General features: G+C 40.1%; 1 protein-coding gene across 18 annotated transcripts in view; it reads left to right on the forward strand.

The window, feature by feature from the left end:
* CALD1 (caldesmon 1) overlaps nucleotides 1–25,389 on the forward strand; it is a 225,817-nt gene extending 200,428 nt beyond the window's left edge. For 7 of the 18 annotated variants that reach the window (XM_054655212.2, XM_001141823.7, XM_009454252.5 and 4 more), the window contains 8 exons: nucleotides 2,265–2,526; nucleotides 5,117–5,257; nucleotides 12,819–12,862; nucleotides 12,959–13,040; nucleotides 14,696–14,833; nucleotides 15,255–15,350; nucleotides 20,055–20,135; nucleotides 23,089–25,389. In XM_054655212.2, coding sequence (XP_054511187.1) covers nucleotides 2,265–2,526; nucleotides 5,117–5,257; nucleotides 12,819–12,862; nucleotides 12,959–13,040; nucleotides 14,696–14,833; nucleotides 15,255–15,350; nucleotides 20,055–20,135; nucleotides 23,089–23,094 — 850 coding nt within the window. In that variant the 3' untranslated portion in view covers nucleotides 23,095–25,389. Of the gene's footprint in view, nucleotides 1–2,264; nucleotides 2,527–5,116; nucleotides 5,258–12,818; nucleotides 12,863–12,958; nucleotides 13,041–14,695; nucleotides 14,834–15,254; nucleotides 15,351–17,568; nucleotides 17,684–20,054; nucleotides 20,136–23,088 lie in introns of all 18 variants that reach the window. The other 11 variants (XR_010159001.1, XR_010159000.1, XR_010159006.1 and 8 more) reach the window with 3 other exon arrangements.
* The last annotated feature ends 693 nt before the right edge of the window (nucleotides 25,390–26,082 follow it).

Here is a 26,082-nt window from a genome sequence, read left to right on the forward strand (position 1 = left end):
GATGAAGCTTCTGCTTCATCTCAGGCACGGAAGGTAGCTAGACCTAGATTGTAGAAACTCTAGAGACAGAGGTAGGAAACGCTTCTCTCAGACTCTATCCTGAAGGTTTGAGGTAAGAGGTGGAGAGATGGAATAACATGTTCTATTTCAGTTTATTCATTGTTTCATAACAAAACGTATTTAATTGCAGGTATAATTATAGTTACAAGAAGAGTACAACTAATAGATAAGCATTAGAATCTGATCATGGCTCGACTGCTTTCTAGCTTCCAAAAGTTTGAGAATATTATCCTCTGTCTTACCTGTGGTTTCCTTGTTTGTAAGATGGGGATAATAAACCTAACCTGACATCTTCCCAGTTATTGTGACTGTTAAATGAAGTAGTGGATATGAAAAGGGTTTAGAAAGCATAAAGAATGACATGTAAGTAATAACCTTAACCACATCATACCAAGCTAATTTCATAATTTTAAGTCTGTATAAGGAGTATTCCAGTTGTATTGGGGTCAAAGAGCATAGAAAATTCACAAATTGAAGCCATAGGTTAATGCAGTCATTAAGGACTTTCCTGGAGCAGCTCTGCAAGAATAGACATAAATCACTGTGTTTAGCTCTTAATCAAGAGGCAGTGGGTAATTTCATCTGCCAGAGATCAGCTGCTAGAGTCAAGCTCAAGGCACAGTTGTGGACAGATGGATTTACTTCAATGCCTACCCTTAGTTACAGCCGCTTTTTCCCATTCCCAGTGCCTGAACCTTTCTGTCTTCCCTCCTGATCCATTACTCCAGGCAGACCCAAGTTAACCAGTAACTTACGGGAAAGGACTAGTAAGGCCACTACAAGACTTTTGAACTCATTCACAAGTAACCTTTTGGACTACATGCCTCCCTTTCTAATAACAACTAATATTTATACTGTAGATGATATAGAAATTATAGTATATCAGTATGATATCTATCATATTGATATAATACATAAGCCCATGCAACCCACTGAGGTAAATAGAATAAATAGTATGTACCCATTTTTCCATGTTGTAGCATGTATCTTCTTAAAAATTGTGGTAAAAACAAACATCACCTAAAATTTACCATCTTAAGCATTTTTAAAAGTACAGTTAAGTAGTGTGAGGCATATTCATATTGTTGTGCAACAGATCTCCAAAACTCTTTTCATCTTGCAAGAGTGAAAGACTACACCCATTAAACAGCAACTCTTTATTTCCTGCTACCGCCCACCCTCTGCCTCTGGTAACTACAGTTCTATTTCTGTCTCTATGAATTTGACTACTTTAGATCCCTCATATAAGTGGAATCACACAATATTTGTATGATTTCCGTGATTGGCTTATTTCACTTAGCATAGTATCTTCAAGGTTTATCCCTGTTGTAACAGGTAACAAGATCTCCTTCCTTTTTTTTTTTTTTTTTTTTTTTTTTTTCTCTCTTTTTTTCTTACAGACAGAGTCTCGCTTTGTTGCCCAGGCTGGAGTGCAGTGGCACAATCTCGGCTCACTGCAACCTCTGCCTCCTGGGCTCAAGCAATTCTCCTGCCTCAGCCTCCAGAGTAGCTGGGACCACAGGCACACGCCGCCACGCCCGGCTAATTTTTTTTTTTGTATTTTAGTAGAGACAGGGTTTCACCGTGTTGCCCAGGCTGTCTTAAACTCCTGAGCTCAGGCAATCCGCCCGCCTCGGCCTCCCAAAGTGCTAGGATTACAGGCGTGAGCCACTGCACCCGGCCTCTCCTTCCTTTTTAAGGCTGAATAATATTCCATGGTATGGCTAGACCACCTTTTATTTATCCATTCCTGCCATGATGGACACTTGGGTTGCGTCCATCTCTTGGTCCTTGTAAATAATGCTGCTATGAACACGGGTATACAAATGTCTCTTCAAGACCTTGCTTTCCATTCTTTTAGATGTGTATCAGAAGTGGGATTGCTGGATCACGTGGTAGTTCTCGTGTTGATTTTTTGAGGAACCTCCATACTGTTTCCACAGCAGCTGCACAACTTTACAATCCTATTTTACAGTGCATATTTGTCCCATTTTACAGCTGAGGAAACGAAGCACAAGTGGAAGAGCAGAGGCTCCTGGACTCTGTGATTCCGGGCAGACCCCTTCCCCAGCCTACCCCCTGGGCTAATGAGAGGCAGTGGGTATTTAGTCGGGGATGCAGAAGCCGCAGACCGACCTCCCCTTCCTCCAGGGAGACTACAGGCAAAAGCATGTAAACCCCTTTCCATTGCCCCCCAACCACAGCCGCCCTGGAGGGAGGGCCAGCGTGGACACCAAGGAGGCTGAAGGCGCCCCCCAGGTGGAAGCCGGCAAAAGGCTGGAGGAGCTTCGTCGTCGTCGCGGGGAGACCGAGAGCGAAGAGTTCGAGAAGCTCAAACAGAAGCAGCAGGAGGCGGCTTTGGAGCTGGAGGAACTCAAGAAAAAGAGGGAGGAGAGAAGGAAGGTCCTGGAGGAGGAAGAGCAGAGGAGGAAGCAGGAGGAAGCCGATCGAAAACTCAGAGAGGAGGTAAGGCGGGCGCTAGCTCCCTGAGAACGTTGCCCGGGAAAATTCCCTAGTGCCGTGCGGCTGTTCTTTTGAGCATGGGCTCTCAAAAATATTTTTTAAGAATAATAAACTTACCATGTGCTAGGTACTGTTTTATAACTTGTAGACGTATTAATTTGTCCACTGCTTCTAAGAACTCGCTGACCTAGGTACTAATCCCCATTTTACAGATGAGAAAACTGAGGCACAGAGAGGTTTTGTTTTTGTTTTTGTTTGTAACTTTCCCAAGGTCTCCCTTGAGTCTGCCTGACATGCAGGAGGAGCCCCATCATTAAAACCCTTTACTGCCTCTCAAAAAGGAAAAGTTAGAAAGCTGAAAAGGATGAAAGGTCTGCAAATTAGTTACCAGAATGAAGTTATGGTTTTCTAATAGTTGGAGAGTTTTTATAGAGAAGATTTTTAAAAATCTTTTTTTTTTTAAATGAGCAAGTAAGTACATTAGAATATAAAGAGGCAGGGACAGTATCTGCGTTGTTCATTACTGTATACCCAGGACCCCATACCGTGCCTGACATGCAGGAAGAGCCCCATCATTATAAACAGATGGATTTGTTTCATCTTTTAAGACAGAGCTAAAAACAGCAGATAAAGTTACAAGGAGGAACATTTTGGCCCAGCATATGAAATAATGTTTAACCAACTACAACTTACAGTACTACAGTTACAAAGTGCATTCTTTCATTTCATCATGAGGTACATCGTTCTCATTTTATGGACAAAGAAACCAGGAATCAAATAGTTTGAGTGACTTATTTGAAGATTCTTGACTAATAAATGGTAGAATCAGTAAGGAGACCCCGCTTTTCCAACTCAGAGCCTAGAGCTTTTGAGATAGCGATCTCCCATCATTCAAAATATGAAGAAAAAAAAAGACTTTCAATGGCATTTTGACAAGGATCCTATGCAAAATTTTCCTGAACTGTATGGCAAATTTGGATACATTATTTTGAGGTCTCTTTTAACTCCAACTTTCAATGAGCCAATGACCTTTGGTTGGGAAGTATGGGAAGTAATCAGGATGATAGAGTTTGGGGGTTAAACACACCCCAGGCTTTTCTTTTTTAATTTTTTTTTTAGACATAGTCTTGCTCTGTCACCCAGGCTGGAGTGCAGGAATGCAGTGGTGCAACCTCGGAACACACCCAGTCTTCTATCCTAATTCTGTCACTAACAAGCTGGGGCCTTGGGAAAACTGGACTACTCTGTGTCTTCTTTTCCTTATCTGTGAAATAATATCTACTTTGCAGGATTCTTCCAATAATTTAATAGATCATTGTGCTCCCAGTGCCTGGCACATTCTAGGCACTCAAAAATTAGTAGATATCATTATTGCCATCATTGTTATTATGATTATTATTCAGAGGAGGAGAGTATCAGGAAAGGCTGAAGAGAAATCACGAAGTCTTAGAACTGGATTGGACCTAGGAGATTATTTGGGCTAAACTACCAAACACAGGATCCTTCTGTGACATCCTCTGACAGATGAACATCTAGTCTCTGCTTGAGAACATGCAGTGATAATGATCTCACAGCTTAAGAACTACCAAAGACTGCATAAATCTCTCAGAAAATCAAGTTGTGCAACTTGATTAGAGCCCTGATAGAGAAGACAGAGTATTCTAGACTAGGAATGAAGACACAGAGGGGTTAATGAGACAGTCTGTAAACATTTGCAATTGCACTACTATGGTTCAACGTCTAGAGCATTTCAGGTTTGTCAAACCATCTAAAATTATATATTCACTTGAAGCGGGGAGCAACCATAAAATCACCTCTTGTACCATCTGGCAAATATAGTGCCACAGATTTAGATAGCTTTTCACATAAGTTATTCATTTGTCTTCACAACTCTCCTAGGATGTAGGTAGAAGGAATATTTCATATCCCTTTTACATATACAGAAGTGTGAGGTCATTGTTAATGACCCACAGGACGGTGGTGATTATGTATCATCCTATGGGAAATCATCATAATGAGTGTTAGTCTAAGCCAGGGGTGTCCAATCTTTTGGCTTCCCTGGGTCACATTGGAAGAAGAATTGCCTTGGGCCACACATAAAATACACTAACACTAATGATCGCTGATGAGCCAAAAAAAAAATCACAAAAAGGTCTCATAATGTTTTAAGAAAGTTTACGAATTTGTGTTAGGCTACATTCAAAGCCATCCTGGGCATGATGTGGCCCCTGGGCCATGGGTTGGACAAGTTTGGTGTAAGCATTTTACATGTGCTATCTCACTGAGCCCTCACGAAAGCCTAAAAAATGAGTACTATTGTTATCCCTGTTTTATAGATGAAGAAACTGAGCCACAGAGCAGATAAATAACATGGCCAAGGTCAGGCAGTTGGAAAGTAGCAGCACCAGAATGCAAATGCAGGCAGCTCGACTCCAGCTCTCAGGCTAAACCTCTGGTGACCACCTAGAAGGGGAGTGTCCAGCCTGAGGCCTGAGTCTGCTGCCTCTCCAACTGTGCTCTCTCTCCTACAGCACTCTTCCCTTTGGCTGTGAAGCTGGTACTGATGCCTCGTTATTTGTTCTTTCTCTCTTAGGAAGAGAAGAGGAGGCTAAAGGAAGAGATTGAAAGGCGAAGAGCAGAAGCTGCTGAGAAACGCCAGAAGATGCCAGAAGATGGCTTGTCAGATGACAAGAAACCATTCAAGTGTTTCACTCCTAAAGGTTCATCTCTCAAGGTATTTTTTTCCCCAGAAAACTTCTATTAGAATATGATAGAGACTGGATTTTAGCCCCTTGTTTAGTTATTGATTATACAGGGCCTTTGTTCATTTATCTTTTTGCTATCCTTCCAAGTTAATCTGTTCAGGCTGCTATAACAAAATACTTTAGACTGGGGCCAGGCACGGTGGCTCATGCCTGTAATCCCAGCACTTTGGGAGGCAGATTTGGGCAGATCACCTGAGGTCAGGAGTTCGAGACCAGCCTGGCCACCGTGGTGAAACCCCATCTCTACCAAAAATTCAAAAATTAGCTGGATGTGGTGGCACACACCTGTAATAATCTCAGCTACTTGGGAGGCTTAGGCAGGAGAATCACTTGAACCCAGGAGGCAGAGGTTGCAGTGAGCTAAGATAATGCCACTGCACTCTAGCCTGGGCAACAGAGCAAGATTCCATCTCAAAATTTATCACTCACAGTTCTGGAGGCTGGAAAGTCAAAGATCAAGGTGCCAGCAGATGTGGTGTCTAGTGAGGGCCTATTCCTCATAGATGGCACCTTCTCCCTGTGTCCTTACATGGTGGAAGGAGAAAGGGAGAAAACAGGCTTCCTTAGGCCTCTTTTATAAGGGCACTAGTCCCATTCACAAGGGCCCCACCCTCATTACCTAGTTACCACCCAAAGGTCTCGCCTCTTAATACCAACACATCGACTCAGTTTCAACATATAAATGTTGGACCATAGCACCTCCTTTCAGCTGTTTCACAGCTTCTGTTTGTTTACAACATATGGAAAGGAGAGACAGTAGTGAAATTTTTATCTGTTGTTTATTAGATGCTTTGGCATACATTAAAATGACATTCGGTGATTATCTCTCAATTTTACTGATCCACATTCTCCATGTGCCTCATTCCTTTGAGCAACTGAGAATAGAGACATTTAAAATTTATAAAATAGGAAAGTATATTTTAAAAGTTTAAGCTGCTTTTCATGCTAGCTGTTCATTTTTTCTTTGTCATGATTAAAAGCCAGCTGGAAATGGTACAGGTGCAAATTTTAAAGCAATTATTATGGGAGGAGGTGAAATGTGACTTGGAAAGGGTCCTTTTCCAGGATGGCTTTGGTCCTATGACAGCCTTCATGGAGCACAGCTCCTATTTGATGTAAAACAGAGTGCTGCCAAGAGAACAGAAAAGGAGCAGGAATCAGCTGAGTCAGGGAGATGATAGAATAGTTGAGATGCAGGGAAAACACAGTGGACTCAAGAAAGTAGCATCCTTGATTTATAATCAGCCACCATTATTGCCAGTGGCAGTTTCTTCGAGAATTAACATCATTGAGCATCTAGCACAGTGCCTTACATCATATTGAAGATGCTTAATAAAAATTTGTTAAATGATGAATAAAGGAATGAATCTTCAGAGATTGGGACTTTTAACATTTCATTTTCCATCAACCTAGCTAGGTTATAAAGCATCAAGAATGGACAAAGCCATGAGAGAATTATACCCAGGTCTGGCCGGGCACAGTGGCTCACACCTGTGATCCCAGCATTTTGGGAGGCCGAGGTAGATGGATCACCTGAGGTCAGGAGTTCTAGACCTTCCTGGCCAATCTGGTGAAACCCCATCCCTACTAAAAATACAAAAATTAGCCAGGTGTGATGGCGCACACCTGTAATCCCAGGTATTTGGGAGGCTGAGGCAGGAGAACCACTTGAACTTGGGAGGCAGAGGTTACAGTGAGCCGAGATCGTGCCACTGCCCTCCAGCCTGTGTGACAGAATGAGACCCTATCTCTAAAAAAAGAAAAAAAGAATCATAGCAAGGTCTGGATGGTTAATTATATACATATGTGTACGGTTATATCAAGTGGCACACCAAAATGACCAAAAGTTGCTTACATTTTACAGTTATTACTTGTTCCACATGAAAATCAGAATTTTTTAATTCCCAAATAACTTCCCTTAGTTTTTTTTTTTTTTTTTTTTGAGATAGAGTCTCGCTCTGTTGCCCAGGCTGGAGTGCAGTGGCACGATCTTGGCTCACTGCAACTTCCGCCTCCCAGGTTCAAGCGATTCTTCTCCCTCAGCCTCTCGAGTAGCTGGGACTACAGGTGCACGCCACCACGCCCAGCTAATTTTTGTATTTTTAGTAGAGACGGGGTTTTACCATATTGGCCAGGCTGGTCTCAAACTCCTGACCTCATGATCCGCCCACCTTGGTCTCCCAAAGTGCTGGGATTAGACGCATGAGCCACCGTGCCCGGCTCACTGAGTCTTTATGATGGTCTGGGTCCCAGTCATATTTCTGATACCTCCCAAATAAATTATTTGTACTTGAACCCTTGTCTCAAGGTCTGCTTCAGGGAAAATTTAAACTAAGCCACAGAGGGATTATACATTTAATATCTGATTATTTATGAAATACTTAATGCATGCTATGTCCTATGAGGGAAAGAACAAAGCAAGGTGGCTGCCCTGATGGCTCTAATGACTGCCTCAAAGAAACAATTCAAGAATTACAAAAGTGAGCAGAGCAAAATGAGTAGAGAAAGGCCTTGTGGAGTAGGCAAGCTTTATTTATAAACTCTGAAATTTGAATTTTATGTAATTTTATTGTGCTTTTCTAATGTCATGAAATATTATTCTTCTTTCGATTTTTTTTTAACCATTTAACAGTGTGAAAACCATTCTCAAGGCCAGGTGCGGTGGCTCACACCTGTAATGCCAGCACGTTGGGAGGCCGAGGCAGGTGTATCACCTGAGGTCAGGAGTTTGAAACCAACCTGGCCAACATGGTGAAACCTCGTCTCTACTAAAAATACAAAAATTAGCCAGGCAAAGTGGCAGGTGCCTGTGATCCCTACTCAGGAGGCTGAGACAGGAGAATCACTTGAACCTGGGAGGCAGAGGTTAGCTGGGCGCAGTGGCGCATGCCTGTAATCCCAGCTACTTGAGAGGCTGAGGCAGAAGAACTGCTTGAACCTGGGAGGCAGCAACAAAAGCAAAACTCCGTCTCAAAAAAAAAAAAAAAGGAAAAAGAAAACCATGCTCTCTCTTTCTACCTTCTTTAAAATCCCACCCAAGCCTTCCTTGAACAGTCTTGGTAACATGAAGAAAACAGTAGTCGTCTAGACTTCCAAATTCTACTGTGGTTTTTTTTTTTTTTTTTCCAGGAGAAACTACAACCTACCCTACCCTCCTCTAATTATTTCTTCTCTACCAAATTTCTCAACTTACCTATTTCTCTGCTCTTTCCCTCAGCCAGATGCTGGCTTCCCATTTCATCTAGTACCCCCATGAAGCCATTTATCTACTCCCTCTGGTGGAGAGGCATTTGTCTGCAATTGATTACAGTAGATGTATAAAAAAGGTCTAGGTTATTTTAAATTTCTATGTAAGAGAGACACATATTCAGGGGCAGACAGTCTATGCTTCCCTCCATGTATGTGCCTTGAAGAACTTGCTGTGACTCTGATTTTCAAGCTCAATTTCATATTCTACAATGTAATTGGGATAGCTATTGATACCCTTGGCCCTGCAACTTTTATAAGTGGTCACAAGTTAGCATTGTAGAATACCAATGGGAGGAAAAATATTTGCTATTTGACATCAAAATACTATCAACTAGTGTATTTTTAAAAAATATCTCATGATTTCTATTCCTTGTTTGGGAAAGTCTGTACCTAGTTTTTCATCATTAAATTATGTTAGCAGTGACTGATTTTCATATGCAATAAAGAATAGATTTTAAGTAAATTAAATTCAAAGATTTTTTAATTTCTATTGCCTTTATTGGTTGGGGCAGGGTGTGGAGTAACGAGAGCACCAATTTTCTAAAACGAATAGTGTGCTTTTATTCCAAGTTTTATCAAGACAATACTGCCACCTCTTGGTCTTCAGAAGAACCAATTTCCCTTGTTAAATTCCTTAAACAGAACATTTAATATACAAATTCAGTACAAATTGTTTAGAGCCACTAAGTTAGGATATTTTCTAGCAGGAGTGCATCAGTAAACGGACAGTGCATCCTGACAAAATGTGCGAAATGCAATGATGAAGTCAAGCTATGTTAGCTATGATAGAAGCAAAAGGAGGAGTAGGAATCTGAGAATCTCGGTGATTTGAATAAATGCCATGGCCAAGGTTAGAAAGATGATCCCTGAGTCATAAAGATGCTGCAGGTGGGACAAAGAACAGTTCTCACCTCCGCTATCCCCTTCTGCGGTGCCTCTATCCTCCCACCACACTGAATTTTTCTTTATCCTCAGTGTCACCACGCTGCGTGCCTTGTGGCTCTCCAAATCTTTGTACATGTGCTTGCTTTGCCAGAAATGCCCTTTCCTGGCTAAGCCATGCACTTCCTTCCTCACTCTCATAAACTCATTTCTGAAACCATGTAAACCAGAAACTACTAATCTCAGCTCAAATATCAACACTACTGAAAAGCCTTCTCCACCTCCCCCAGATAGTTACTTCTTATACACACAGCATTTTTTTCTTTAATATTGTACCTACTGTTAATTTTTAAATATTTTATTTTATATACTTTACTAGTCTTCCCTACTAAATTCTGTGTTCCTTAAAGAATAAGACCTTGTCAGTCAGGCACAGTGGTTCACACCTGTAATCCCAGCACTTTGGGAGGCCAAGGTGGGCGAATCATGAGGTCAAGAGATCGAGGCCATCCTGGCCAACATGGTGAAATCCCATCTCTACTGAAAATACAAAAATTAGCTGGCATGGTGGCGCGCATCTGTAGTCCCAGCTACTCGAGGCTGAGGCAGAAGAATCACTTGAACCCGGGAGGCGGAGATTGCAGTGAGCCGAGATTCCACCACTGCACTCCATCCTGGCAACAGAGTGAGACTCTGTCTCAAAAAAGAAAAAGAAAAAGACCTTGTCTATCTTAGCTTGCTTAGGTTGCCATAACAAAATACCATAGACTGGATGGATTAAACAATAGAAATGTATTTCTCACAGTCCTGGAGGCTGGAAGTCCAAAATCAAGGTGCAAGCAGATTCAGTTTCTGGTGAGAGCCCTCTTCATGGCTTGCAGATGGCTGCCTTCTTACTGTGTCTTCACATGGTGGAAAGAGAGCAAGTGAGCTCTCTAGTGTGTCTTCTTGTAGGGATAACAATCCTGTAGCATCAGGGTTCCACCGCTATGATCTCATTTAACCTTAACTACTTCCTTAGAGGCCCCATTTCCAAGTACAATCACATTGGGGGTTAGGGCCTCAACACATGCATTTTAGGGGGACACAGTTCGATCAATAGCACTATTTTATTTATTAGTATTCAATTTTATATAGAAGGTACTCAATATATTATTTATTGGCTAATTGTTTGGCTGACAGGCTGGCAGGGATAAAAATAGGATAGATGGATGGATAGATGGATGGATGGATGGATGGACGGACGGACGGATGGGTAATATTTATTAAAAGTGCCAGTGCATTGCATGGTTCTAAACTGTTTCACCTTACTCACCTGGGAATTTTTTCTACAGAAATATACTTCCAAGTTTATAATTAAAATCAGAAAAATAAGAGTTACTTTACAGATGTTTTATATATCCCATAAAGTCAGCACTACTTATAGTACTTTTTTGCATGAAGTTTTTTAAGTAAGAGTTTGCTTTTGTCTTTGTAGGAAATCATCAGAAAGAATGAAATGCTCTTACTAGTATCTATAAAACTGTTATTCAACTGATATTAGAGAGGAAGCATGTTTTCAAAAAAAAAAAAAAAACTCTGTGGTATTTATTAATTGCTCATGAATCCCAGACCAGTCTGGGTCAGAAAGAACCCCTCACATCTTGGAAAATTGCGTGTATCCCCTCAAAATTCATATGTTGAAATCCTAATCTGCAATATGATGGTATTAGGAGGTGGGATCTTTGGAAGACAATTAGGTCATGAGGGTGGAGGCCCCCTTAATGGGATTAGTGCCCTTGTAAGAAGAGACACAGAACCTTATTTGCTCCCTCTCTATTCTGCACTATATGAGGACACAGCAGGAAGGTGGCCATCTGCAAACCGTGAAGAGAGGTCTCACCAGACCCCAACCATGCTGGCAACCTCATCTTAGACTTCCCAGTCTCCAGAACTGTGAGAAATGTTTGTTGTTTTAAGGCACCCAGTCTATGGTAATTTCTCACATTAACCGAGACTCACTGAGACAAGGGGCCACTCAAACATACTAGCCTAGGGCAACTAAAATCCAGTAGATTTCTTGACTGTCCTGAACAGGGAAGAAAATGGAACTTTTCAGCGTGCATGTGCTTTGGCACATGCAGTCATAAGCAAAGAAGGTATTTGCTCATGGTATTGATAGGTGATGGGTGGTAGAGGATATTTCTAGCCTGGAGTTGGGTGTGGCATGGATTCAACAAATATTTGCTTATTGCTAACATCTAAATTTAAGTGTTACAGTTTCAGTAAAATATAACGTTTGATTTAGCAGCTTCAGTTGTAGCAAAAAGTTCCTAGCTTTAAAAAAAAAAAAAAAAAGAATTCATCAAAGACTACTAACTGCTGATTTTTCCTATGTCCACCCCTGTTTCTCTGGGCTCATTTCCTCATTTCACACTTGGGCTAAGAGGGGCTTCATGGGAAGCCTCAGCCATTACAGATGAGCTGTGCCCCATCCTCATTCTACCTGTATCCCGCCTTTTACGTTCCAAGGCTAATTAAGTTCAGCAATAGGCTTGATCATTGACCCTTGTCAAGTTAGGAAATCAGGTTAAGCAATAAGGGACTAGTTCACATTTCCTAGTTATTCAATCCTGTTACATACCAAATACATAGTTAAAACATTGTGGGAAAATTTTGTTACTCGAATAGCATGGTATGTCTCTAGTAAATACATCCTAAAGGGTAACAGTGTGTGTTTTTGAAAAAATTATTTGTTTGTTGTTGTTGCATTTTGTTTGTTTGTTTTGAAACAGATGCTCACTCTGTCACCCAGGCTGGAGTGCAGTGGCACAATCTTGGCTCACTGCAATCTCTCCCTCCCAGGTTCAAGCAATTCTCCCACCTCAGCCTTCCAAGTAGCTGGGGCTACAGGCGCGTGTCACCACACCCAGCTACTTTTTGTATTTTTTAGTAGAGATAGGGTTTCACCATGTTGGCCAGGCTGGTCTTGAACTCCTGACCTCAAGTGATTTGCCTGCCTCGGCCTCTCAAAGTGCTAGGATTATAGGTGTGAGCCTCAGCGCCCAGCCAATTATGTTAGTCTTAAACTTTAATTATTTTGCCACTGATTTATATTGTTTTAGAGGCATTTTTATTCCATTTCTGTCTGGTCTTTATTTTGCCTTGAAAACTTGATTTTTTTTTTTTTTACACATTTTCTCTATCCTGTATCAATCCTACTTTCATTCCCCCAAATCTCACTATCAAATATCTTATATGTAGTTTTGCTTTCTAGCAGAGCTATGCACAGTAACTCAAATACCCTTATATGCTCTTTGGTGTGTTTAACAGGTTCAGGGATGATATTGGCCTGGGCTGAGAAACACTGTTTATAAGCTTGAAATATTAATTGGGTTTATTTTCTTTTGTAATTCCTAGATAGAAGAGCGAGCAGAATTTTTGAATAAGTCTGTGCAGAAAAGGTAAATATGGTTGATGGTTCAATTGAGCTAATCAGCTAGCATATGTATGAGAAGATTCTCTCTCATATTTTTATATGTATGTGTTTACTTTTTTAGCAGTGGTGTCAAATCGACCCATCAAGCAGCAGTAGTCTCCAAGATTGACAGCAGACTGGAGCAGTATACCAGTGCAATTGAGGTGAGAATTGTCCTCAGCGTTATGGTCCTGCTGAACAGAAATAGATTCTGACTACATAGAAGAGCATAAAAACACTTAGGACAATAATCAAGTCCAATAGCCCCAGGAGTGTTAGAATTTTTTTTTTTTTTTTTTTTTTTTTTTTTTTGAGACGGAGTCTCACTCTGTTGCCCAGGCTGGAGTGCAATGGCAATCTCGGCTCACTGCAACGTCTGCCTCCTGGGGTCAAGCAATTCTGCCTCAACCTCCCGAGTAGCTGGGATTACAGGGGCCCACCACCACACTTGGCTAATTTTTGTATTTTTAGTAGAGACGGAGTTTCACCCTGTTGGCCAGGCAGGTCTCGAATTCCTGACCTCAAGTGATCCGCCCGCCTTGGCCTCCCAAAGCCGAATGTGAGCCACCACACCTGGCCCCCAATAGTGTCAGAATATTAATGATGCTTTATTACACTTTGAAATTCTAAGTTCTAAGAAATACAATAATAAAGATAAATTTTGGGAGAGTTTTAAATAAATTATTTTCTACTTTCAGCGTGAATATTGTTTAATGAAAAGGTTTTTTTGTAACGAATGGGTTTACTGGTATTTAAATATATATATATATATTTAAGTCTTCTTTCAAGTATTCTGTCAGATCTGGGTTTAAATGTCACTTCCTCAGAGTAGCCTTCTTTGCACCCCCAAACTAAGTACTGCCCCCCAATTGTGTGCCATGCTTTATGGCACATCATTATTTTTCATAGCACTTAGCACAATGTGAAATAAATACTTGTATAACTAGTTACTATCTTTCCTTTCTATTAAAATATAAGCCCACTGCAGCTGACTGTCTTGTTTTTTGTTTGTTTTTTGTTTTTTATTTTTATTTTTATTTTTGAGATGGAGTTTCGCTCTTGTTGCCCAAGCTAGAGTGCAATGGTGCAATCTCAGCTCACTGTAACCTCTGCATTCCAGGTTCAAGCGATTCTCCTGCCTCAGCCTCCCAACTGTCTTGTTTTGAGCACGATTGTATCCCCAGAGCCTAGCAAAGTGCCCTTCATAGAGTAGGCATTTAAGAAGTATTGTTGAGGCCAGGTGTGGTGACTCATGCCTGTCATCACAGCACTTCAGGAGGCTGAGGCAGGAGGATCCCTTGAGCCCAGGAATTTGAAACCAGCCTGGGCAACACAGGGACTATGCCTGGCTAATTTTTTCATTTTTTTCTCTACAAAATAGAGAGAGGCCTATGGTTCCAGCTACTCGGGAAGCTGAAGTGGGAGGATCACTTGAGCCCTGGAGGTCGTGGCTATAGTGAGCCTTGATTGTGCCACTGCACTCCAGCCTGGGTGACAGAGCAAGACCCTGTCTCAAAAAAAAAACAAAAAAGTATCTGTTGAAGAAACAAAGTAGAATATCAATTTCACAATAAATGGTGTCCCAACAAAAAGCATATTTCATTTTTGAAAGATCCTCTGATCTAGCTGTGATGGTTTATTTTGAGGGACATATGTCATCAGCATACAGTTTTACAACAGAAATTATCACTCTCATTTTTGGTGGAGGTGTTTACACAATGAATTTTTAAGATGATAATGTTGAGGAAGACAAACTCACTATAATTTTATGAGAACAAACTTCCCAGCACCAATCCTAAAAATAACTCACAAATTTCAGGGAACAAAAAGCGCAAAACCTACAAAGCCGGCAGCCTCGGATCTTCCTGTTCCTGCTGAAGGTGTACGCAACATCAAGAGTATGTGGGAGAAAGGGAATGTGTTTTCATCCCCCACTGCAGCAGGCACACCAAATAAGGTGAGCATCTGATTTTTGTCTCTTAAGTGTAGAGGGGCATATTTTTTTGCATGTCGATTTTGATTTAGGAATCACACTAGTAAATAATAAAAGCAGTGAAGAAGGTGCAATTTGTACTTTGTTTTGCAATGACCACAAAAGCAAGCTCAGAGAGAATGTGTTTGTGAGGTTGCATGAGGTACTAAGCCCGGGCCATCTTACTCCAAATAAAGTGCCTGAGCTGAAATGTCCACCCTTGGAGTTGGAGTGGGGTGAGTTACCAGGGAAAGAAAACCAGATAACATATTCTGTAAATATCAAGTGTTAAGGTTTATGGTTATGTGAAATCATACTTAATGATATTTTGAATTTGCTTTGAAAATTCCTTCCCAGGTAAAGTTTACTTCATTCTTTAATATTTTGGATGATTACCCCTTTGTAGGAAACTGCTGGCTTGAAGGTAGGGGTTTCTAGCCGCATCAATGAATGGCTAACTAAAACCCCAGATGGAAACAAGTCACCTGCTCCCAAACCTTCTGTAAGTACCTTCAGGTTTTTCTGGGTTTCTTTGATCTCCCAGCTTCTACCAGCAGAAAAAAACAAGCAGTTGGTCTGTTTACCTAGGAATGGCAGTGCCCCTGTTCTTTGCTTTCCCTGATGAATAGCAAACAGGAAAGTGTTCAGATTTACAACAGTTCTAAGAAGCTGCATCTCAGTTACTCAGAGGGTAAAATGGAACCAAATAATCACCTCTACACCCTAACTGAGAGGAGGAATCAGCTAGAATACTGAGGCAGTTCAAATTTAGATCCTTTACTCGTCTATTTGTTTAGCTTCTATTCTATAAATTCTGGATAGAAATTTGAAAATGAAAGGTCACATCATTTTGGCTACTTCTTTGTCAAGAGCACCCCTAAACTTATTTCCAAAAGAATATGTATTTTGCCTATTGGGAACCCATATGTTCCAATTTGCCTCATTTTTATAACTTGGCACAAAAACGCAGTTATTGGGTAGTTGTTGAAATAATTGGTCTAATTGTGTTGTCAACACCTCCTGAGGAAAGTCATAAAACTGGAAACTAGAAAAACTGGTTATGAATGATGTTTTTGAGAATCTAAAATTTTCTTAATTTATTAAGTGCAGCTATCTTACTAAAAAGTACATTTCTTTTCACCTTTTTGTTGAATGTATACGACAACTGCTTGCATTTGTCATTATAATAAGAAAACCTATCAAGCTCCCCACTGTATATTGCTGAGCTTTCCCTGTTAAGTTTGCTTTTAGAGCTTTGTTGGTACCCAAGGGAGCTGAGAGTCCACTGTCATAATCCTACATTCTAGAGGAAGAAGAAAAACTTTCCAATCCTAGGCCTCTGTGCATTTAATTGCATCCATTGGCTCCATGCCATTTAATTGCATTTGTTGGCTCCATATATAATCTCCAAAGTCATTAAATTTTGTCACTTTCCAATTTAAAAAGGAAGAAATGGAAATGTTCACAAATCCTTCTTGGGCACAACTCCTTGAACCGTTTAATTAATCTACACCCCGAGATTCTTTGCATAAAGGCTCACAGGAGGTATACACTAATGTCAACCCAATTTACAATTGGAAAATCTTTATACGTTGAAAAAAGCAACTTTTCCTCCCCCTCTCAATAGGTACAAGAATGCGGGTTTATAAAAGGACACAGTTGAGGCAAGAGACCGGACCCAAAAGTTATGTGCTTTTTAGTGCCTCAAGTTTTCCAAGCATCTCTGGTAACATAAGGAGTAGAAATTATTTTCAAAAACAAAACAAACAAAGCCATGGCAGTGTATATAAGTTTTGTGGTTCCAGACCAGTGATTATTAACCCTTTTTGAATTATGAACCCCTTTAAAACCTAATGAAATTTAAGGACCCTCTCCCCCAAAATATACATATAAAAAAACAAGGCAGTCAATGGACCTACTGAGTAACTCTCAAGATAGTAAGTAAGGAGAGAAAGATCTATGTTTTCCTCTTTGACAAGTATGAAATATTTGGAGGAGATGCTAATTTTTGCACGTTTATGATATTTGCAATCTTTCATTTTTGTAGCAGATTATACTCAAAAATTTGATCCAGAACTTGGCCCCTATTCTTTTATCAGCACTTTAACTTGTAAACTTAAAAGTTTACCATCATCTGTATGACATCCTAATGAGGTTAAAAAGATAAAATTCGGTTATTATTATGATAGGTATAACTGTATCCAGGTTTCCACAGCAAAAACAAAACAAAACATACACCATGTTCTGGGGTTATTGACGGCCTCCTTAAAAAAAAAAAAAAAAAAAAAGGTATTGCAGAGAAATTACAAAATCATTGCCTGCTTTACCTACTAATTAGTATGTGACTTGCTAGATCACCCCCTAGAGGGTGAAGAAAAGGAAAGAAGAACATGGCAGTTAGTATAGATTTTAGTGAGATCCTTCTTCCCATTAGATTTTGTAGACTAGTGTGGCTTCCTGAATGAGAACCAGATGGAAGAAAGTTCTATGAAATCAATGTTGTAAATACACCAGATTGCTACTGGGATGTCCCTTGCTATTTGTGGGTAGAATTTATAGGATTTCAGTGTAACTTTGTAACTGCAATTCAATTCTGAGTATGTCTGTTTGAGCTGGTTTGTCTGTTCTTTGTGTCTAAACTACATGTTACACAGCAATTAAAAAGCTAATTTGTCTTTCTTTTTGTTTAAAAAAAAAAAAACCAACAATGTCTTTCTCAGCTGACCTTCTGTTCCTCACTCTTTGGTCTCTGGTTGATTGGAAACCTGCTTCTCCTGCCTTCATTTCTCCCTCTTCTTCCGGAGTGGGTCTTTGTCTAAAATGTAGTCTGGTCAGGTAATTCCATTTATATTTCCCCTTTGATTTAAAATGCCAACTTATAACTCGGATGTTCATATTTTCTTAAAAGGACTCTTTAAACTCTTTAAGTGATCTTGAAAGATTTGTCGGCAGGATTTATGGGAAGTGCAATCCATTTTCTTAGGTAGAAGAACATGCATGAGAAGGAAAAATATTTGTCTCATATGAATCAAATAAACAAAGCGATAATAGCTGCTTTCCAGAGCTTCCCTCAGCATGTTCCTAATTATAGTTTCCAAAATTTTAAAACAGTCTTCCAGACAGTTTGGCAGCTTCCACCTACGCTGGCAAATGTAGTGGAATTCTACAAAAATAATCTGATTTGTTGCTTAATGGCTCCAAGTTAAATAGGTGTAACTCTCTAATAGAATATCAGGAATTCATGCCACAGAGGAAATCCAGAAACTCAGTAAAGTTTAGGCAAATCTGAAATGCTTCACAGGTATCATTTAACTGTGCATTTTCAGTGTTACAATCTCAATATTATCTATCAGAAATATGTCCATTTAGATCAGTGTCCACGGGTAAATGCAATTGCTGTAGCTTTGCCTTCCTCCTGAGAAAAGGGTTTGCCAAGATAAGCATTACTATTTCAGTAAAACACATTTATTTTCTACAAACTACCTTTTGCCAAGTACTAATATAAGCAAATGCTGGAAGAAAAGTAAATTGAAACAGAAATTTGGATCCTTATCCAAATGAAATTAATTAGGAGGTAGTAAATAAAGACTCTAAGCTATATAACTGTTATCGATCATATTTTAGTGTTTCCATCCCAAGATTTCCACATGTTCTTACACATGTCATCAACTGTCAACTTCTCGCATGGGTTCAATTTGTGATGAATGTTTATATTTGCTAGGTTCTACTGATCCACTTCTGAATTACCCACTTGCCCCTCGGGAGACACATAATGATTTTAGGGTGAGGAAAGTGCTGCTAGAAAAGGGACTTTGTGGCTGGGCGCAGTGGCTCACGCCTGTAATCCCAGCACTTTGAGAGGCTGAGGCAGGCAGATTATGAGGTCAGGAGATCGAGACCATCCTGGCTAACATGGTGAAACCCCATCTCTACTAAAAATACAAAAATTAGCTGAGCGTGGTGGCTTGTGCCTGTAATCTCAGCTACTCGGGAGGCTGAGGCAGGAGAATCGCTTGAACCCGGGAGTCGGAGGTTGCAGTGAGCCGAGATTGCGCCACTGCACTCCAGCCTGGGCGACAGAGCAAGACTCTGTCTCAAAACAGAAAAAGAAGAAAGAAAAGTGACTTTGTTTGGGCTGCCCGGCAACGGATCCCAAGATAGTGATTCCAGAGCAAGTTGTTTACGTGGAGGTGAAGAAAACCCTACAGGGGCTGAGGTTGGGAGAAGAAGGCAGTCCTCACAGAAGGTGTTATTAAGCAAGTCCCCACATGGACTGTTAAACTTTCATCCCATGGAGGAAATCCTGAAAGCCACCAAAGAACACATACTTCAGAGTTACCCAAGCTGAGGCGAGAGTGAGCCTGAAAATAATATTGCACCAACATTCACCAGTCAGCCATTGAGGACTGCTCCTGGGGATGTTATAATAACTCTCTCAACTTTCCAGCCTGCCCCTGGGCAGGCAAATCAGGCATCTGTACCCAGAGAAAGTCCCTAGGCAGAGAAGCGCTGTGTGGGCAGTTGGCAGTCAGGCTGGTGTGCACTAAAGTAGTAAGGGCTGGGGGAAAAGAGGTGAGTACAAATTGAGTTCATCTGTGAGGCAGGAAATGCTTATCAAACCCCAATTAATTATTTTTAAATAACCCATGATCTATTGACTTGTAAGAGTGCAGAAATTTAAAATGAGGCTACATTATTTTAAACATGCTCCTGTTTCACTTTTACTGATCAATAAACAGTAAGTCCTTAGGAAAGGGCAAGGACCCAGAGGCTATAGTTCCAGCCCATTCTCATATCATAAGACATGTCACGGTCTATATAAAATCAAACAACAGCTAACCCCATCTCTACTACACATACAAAAAAATTAGCCAGGCATGGTGGCACACGCCTGTAATCCCAGCTACTCGAGAGGCTGAGACAGGAGAATCACTTGAAATCAGTAGATGGAGGTCGCAGTGAGCCAAGATCACGCCACTACACTCCAGCCTGGGCTACAGAGTGAGACTCTGTCTCAAAAAAAATAAAAAAATAAAAAAATCAAACAACAGCTGATGGTCCTTTCAATTCCATTTCAGATCACTGGGGTAAAGCGTATTAAACAACAAATTGATTCAAATAAACAATAGATGTGGCCATTTATTTAGAGCTGGCTAGAAAATATAAATGGCCACCTATGGATGTTTTTCTGCTTCCTTTTTATCAGGACTTGAGACCAGGAGACGTATCCAGCAAGCGGAACCTCTGGGAAAAGCAATCTGTGGATAAGGTCACTTCCCCCACTAAGGTAATCTATTGGGAAGACTAGTATTTCAGAGGTTTGTTTTCCTGATGTATGGTGTAGTATAATGTCCTGGAGTCAGATGAGAAATATCACTGACCTACAGATCTTTGCCTGCACACGCATCAGTGTCTAAAAGACCAGTACATAACACAGTGAAATGAAAAGCGCATTGCAAGTTTGTCAGTCATACAACATAAACGGCCCAAATCCATGGAATGGTTCTCAGTAGGACATTCTCAATACACCACAGTGGTAGGAACATTGGCAGCAGAAGGCCGTATGGGATACCATGGTCTACGTTTCCTTACAAGGTCCCAGCTTAGTGCCACAGTCATTTAAAAATCACTTGGGGAAAACATCTGTCTCCCTGAGTGTTTCCAAAACTGCTTTCTGGAACCATTTTAGATTATATTGCCACTGCCAGCAGCCTAAGACTCAGGGTTGCTATGGCAAAAAAAAAAAAAAAAAAAAAATTCAAAAGTAAGGCAACCATTTACCACCCTGTGAAAATGAATGATTAAGAATGATTGGGTTCCTCTTACTTTTAGTCTTCTGGTCAAAGGATATGGTCATTCTTCAGAAAGGAGGCTCTGAAGAACATCTAAATGATGCTTACACTGCAAATGGGACCCTTTGTGGTACAATGAGCTCATTCAACTCCCAACTGTAGCCTTTCCCCATTTCAAGTAATAGATCTCATGTTCTCCTTCAATAAAAAGAAAATTAAAAAGGGAGAAACTGGAGACCAACAATAAGCAAGGTTAGAACAGGCTGCTTATGGGTTGATTTAAACAGAAGCACTTCGTAAGCAAACTCAGGATTAAAGAGCACATCAACGGCAACTAGAGAATCACTACAATTCACTGCAGTGAGAGAATTACCTTCCCTTTCCCACTTTCTCATGCTCTTAGTTCTGGTGCAGCTACCTAAACATATTACCCCACCTTCACTATTAGCTACGTATTGCGCTTTTATTCCATTAAAATCCACTAGCCTTTCTAAGTCATTGCTAAACATATGAAAATTACTTGCTGGTAATTATCACATTGCAAACTACTAGCGCTACAAGTGAGCACCCCACTATATGCCAGACACTATTCTACCTTCTTACCCTCCATTATTTCATTTGATCCTCCAGTCACCATGTGAGGTAAGTAGTGTATCATTCTCATTTTGCAGCTGAGAAAAATGAGGCATTGAGAGATGAAGTAACTTTCCCAGTCACACAGTGAATAAGTAGCATAGCCTGCATTGATACTCCAGCACCTGATCCGAGCCTGCATTTTTAACCATTATACATGGTACTTTCTTTTAGGATGCATATTCAGGAGAAAATGTATAGTTATTCAATTCCTTGTATAATTTTCTCTCGGTGGCAGGGGAGAAAAGAACTTTCTGTGTTATTTTTTAAACAAAGAATGAGCTTGTTGACCTAAGCTTTTATGACCTCTCTAGCCTATGCTATTAGCGCATTGCAGGTTTGTCAGCCATGCAATGTAAATAGCCCAAACCCATGGAATGGTTCCCAGGAAGACATTCTCCACACACCACTGTGGGAGGAACGTTGACAGCAGAAGGCTCTCCTCTCAGACCTCTGAGAGGTATCTGACTTCTCAGAATGGCAGTCCCAGTGTTTATATAGGTTCCTGTCTGAAAAGCAGATGTCAGCTGGCCATAGACCATCATCACCAGTATAACGGAGTCTCTCTGGATAACATTCCTCCTAGCCAGAGCTCTGGAAAGTGGAACAAAAATGATGTGGAATGGTCAGACTCAGAGAACACCACTCACATACAAACATGAATGGTACTCCCTGGAGTTATGTAGCACCAGGGCAGTACAAGGTAGGAGGGTGACAGTGTGAGTTTTCATGTGCCACTAACCTCTTTCTACAGTAGTAATAATATAACCACCAGACCCAGAACTGAGTTTATGAGGTAGCAGATTAGGTACCTCTTTTGCTCCAAACTGTCAAACTCATTTCTTGTTACTCAGTCATTCCTTAGAAATGAATACAATGAACACCCTTGAAAATTGGAATTCACAACACTTTAAGATTTCTTAATAGCTTGGCAAAAATTTTTAGCAACTAGCTGAGGGGGAGAGAATGGTATAAGAATAGGACTATGGGTCAGATAAGTCTCGTGGGGTAGGGGTGTAAGAATAGGAGGGAGAAAATAGAGATTGCTAGATTAAAAATGGGAGAAAACTAAAGATAAACATCCTCCTTCACCATCATACATTGATGTGGCCCACACTGAGCTATTCAGTCGCATGTGCCTGTTCTGGAATACACACTGTAGATTTTTGGCTCTTACAGTGGAGCTTAAAAATGAAAAAAACAAAGCAACTTACTTGACTCTAAATGCTATAAGCAAGGCCAAAAGTTAAGACAGGAAAAGAGAACATCAAGGAGAAAGACAGGAAGAGGGAAGTGAAAAAAATCAGCAGAAGGAAGGCTAAAATAAAATAAGATCCAGCCAGGCGCAGTGGCTCACACCTGTAATTCCAACACTTTGGGAGGCCGAGGCAGGCAGAGCACTGGAGGTCAGGAGTTTGAGATCAGCCTGGCCAACATATAGGGAAACCCCGTCTCTACCAAAAATACAAAAATTAGCCGGGCGTGGTGGTGTATGCCCGTAATCCCCAGCTACTCAGGAGGCTGAGATGGGAGAATCACTTGAATCTGGGAGGCAGAGGTTGCAGTGAGCTGAGATCACACCACTGCACTCCAGCCTGGGTGACAGAGCAAGATTCCATCTCAAAAAAATAAAAAGTAAAATAAAAGATCATATTTGAATGGAATGCCGATAATAATCCTCCCTTTCATAAATATTTATTCCTGCCATACTATTATTCATTTTTCTTCTGACTATAAAAACCATCTGCCTGAAACACTGCAGGCTGTCAGTTTCACACTACAGGCTGTCAATTTCAAGTTCTCTTCTCTTGGCAGGTTTGAGACAGTTCCAGAAAGAACCCAAGCTCAAGACACGGGACGAGCTCAGTTGTAGAGGACTAATTTGCTCTGTTTTGTATTTATGTTGATTTACTAAATTGGGTTCATTTTCTTTTATTTTTCAATATCCCAGTAAACCCATGTATATTATCACTATATTTAATAATCACAGTCTAGAGATGTTCATGGTAAAAGTACTGCCTTTGCACAGGAGCCTGTTTCTAAAGAAACCCATGCTGTGAAATAGAGACTTTTCTACTGATCATCGTAACTCTGTATCTGAGCAGTGATGCCAACCACATCTGAAGTCAACAGAAGATCCAAGTTTAAAATTGCCTGCGGAATGTGTGCAGTATCTAGAAAAATGAACCGTAGTTTTTGTTTTTTTAAATACAGAAGTCATGTTGTTTCTGCACTTTATAATAAAGCATGGAAGAAATTATCTTAGTAGGCAATTGTAACACTTTTTGAAAGTAACCCATTTCAGATTTGAAATACTGCAATAATGGTTGTCTTTAAAAAAAAAAAAGAAATGTACTGTTAAGGTATTACTTTTTTTCATGCTGATGATTCATATCTAAATTACATTATTATGTTAGCTGACAGTGGTACTGATTTTTTAGGTTGGTTGTTTTGTGGATTTCTTTAGTAGTCATAGTAGCCTGAACCACATTTTAGATAACTCAATTATGTATGTATGTGCATACCCATATACAAACACACTAATGGTAGAATGCTTTTTTATGTGCTAGACTATTATATTTAGTAGTATGTCATTGTAACTAGCCAATATCACAGCTTTTGAAAAATTAAAAAATCACACTATATTAATATTTCATATTTGCCAATAGAAACATGGCAGATAGGTATCAATATGTTTTCAATGCCGGATGACCTATAAGAAGAAAGTATTGAAAAGAAGAGAGATTAGAACTGTCAGAAGGAGTTGAAATTTTCTAAAAGACATAGTATTTAGTTTATAATTAAATGCATTCTTGAAGTCCAGTGTGAATTTTATTAATGCTATCATCTCGACCAAGCTCAAAGCCTACTTATTAGAAACAATGAAGTTCACAATAGGTCATAAGGTCTCTTCCTTTTCTAAAATTGAAAGACAAGAAATTTAGTGCCAATATTGTACAGATAGAAATTCCATGTATGAGTCTCAACAAAGACTACCTTTGGCTAAATGTCTAGAAGCAGAGAAGTAAAGTGAGCAAAATCCAGTGTTGAGGAGTCATGACAGTACTTTGATCTTTATATACTCTGAAGCATTTCTTCAAACTTTTCTACTTTTATTTGTCATTGATACTTGTAGTAAGTTGACAATGTGGTGAAATTTCAAAATTATATGTAACTTCTACTAGTTTTACTTTCTCCCCCAAGTCTTTTTTAACTCTGATTTTTACACACACAATCCAGAACTTATTATATAGCCTCTAAGTCTTTATTCTTCACAGTAGATAATGAAAGAGTCCTCCAGTGTCTTGGCAAAATGTTCTAGTATAGCTGGATACATACAGTGGAGTTCTATAAACTCATACCTCAGTGGACTTAACCAAAATTGTGTTAGTCTCAATTCCTACCACACTGAGGGAGCCTCCCAAATAACTATTTTCTTATCTGCAGTATTCCTCCAGAAGAGCTAACCAGGGCAGGGCTGGCATGAGAAGTGACATCTGCGTTACAAAGTCTATCTTCCTCATAAGTCTGTAAAGAGCAATTGAATCTTCTAGCTTTAGCAAACCTAAGCCAAAGGAAGGAAAGCCACGAAGAATGCAGAAGTCAAACCCTCATGACAAAGTAGGCACAAGTCTACAATAAGCTAAATCAGAATTTACAAATACAAGTGTCCCAGGTAGCATTGACTCCCGTCATTGGAGTGAAATGGATCAAAGTTTGAATTAAGGCCTATGGTAAGGTAACATTGCTTTGTTGTACTTTTGAACAAGAGCTCCTCCTGATCACTATTACATATTTTTCTAGAAAATCTAAAGTTCAGAAGAGAATGTATCACTGCTGACTTTTATTCCAATATTTGGATGGAGTAAGTTTTAGGGTAGAATTTTGTTCAGTTTGGATTTAATCTTTTGAAAAGTAAATTCCTTGTTTACTGGTTTGACTATAATTCTCTGTTATCTTTACGAGGTAAAACTGCAAGCTGACTAGCATGTTCTGTGAATCTGCCATTCCTAAAAATTTTATAAACACTTGATATTTTTCACTGATAATGGATCGCTCCAATAAACATATATTGTGAAAATGCATCCACAATAAATGGAATTCCTTCCTGCAAAATGTCTTTTTCTCACTTATTTTTATGTACAATATTGATAGTGAGAGGTATGTCTATTATAATAAAGATTATGGCACAGTAAAACCTGTATTTCAGGTTGAGTCTTGGTTTCACTCTTTAAAGAAGAAAAGCATTTTCATATTTTTAAATTACCTAATAAAATATAGAAAATTGGTCTTATGTTGACAACTGACCAAACACGTATGGAAAAGGTTGAAGAGGGATTTTGCAAATCCTTCCTAAAAGAAACTATCGTCCAGGCACAGTGGCTCACGCCTCTAATCCCAGCACTTTGGGAAGCAGGAGGATTGCTTGAGCCCAGGAGTTCAAGACCAGCCTGGGCAACATAGCAAGACCCCTTTCTGTACAAAAAAAATTAAAAAGCCAGGCATGGTGGCATATGCCTGTAGTCCCAGATACTTGGGAGCCTGAGGCAGGAGGATCACTTGAGCCCAGGAGGTCGAGGCTACAGTGAGCCCTGATAGCACCACTGCACTCCAGCCTAGGTGACAAAGCAAGACCCTGACTCAAAAAAAAAGTAACTATCAATTGTCCCTCCATCCTCCTCATTGCCAGTGTTGTCACATACCAGCCCCTCTGGCTCCTAAGATGGGCACTACTGTTTTCTCAAAGGTAGTGTCTCATATAGAAAGACCCATTTAATATATACCATTCATTTGTAGAATACTTACTAC

Source organism: Pan troglodytes, chromosome 6 (assembly GCF_028858775.2).
Source record: "Pan troglodytes isolate AG18354 chromosome 6, NHGRI_mPanTro3-v2.0_pri, whole genome shotgun sequence".
NCBI lineage: Eukaryota > Metazoa > Chordata > Mammalia > Primates > Hominidae > Pan > Pan troglodytes.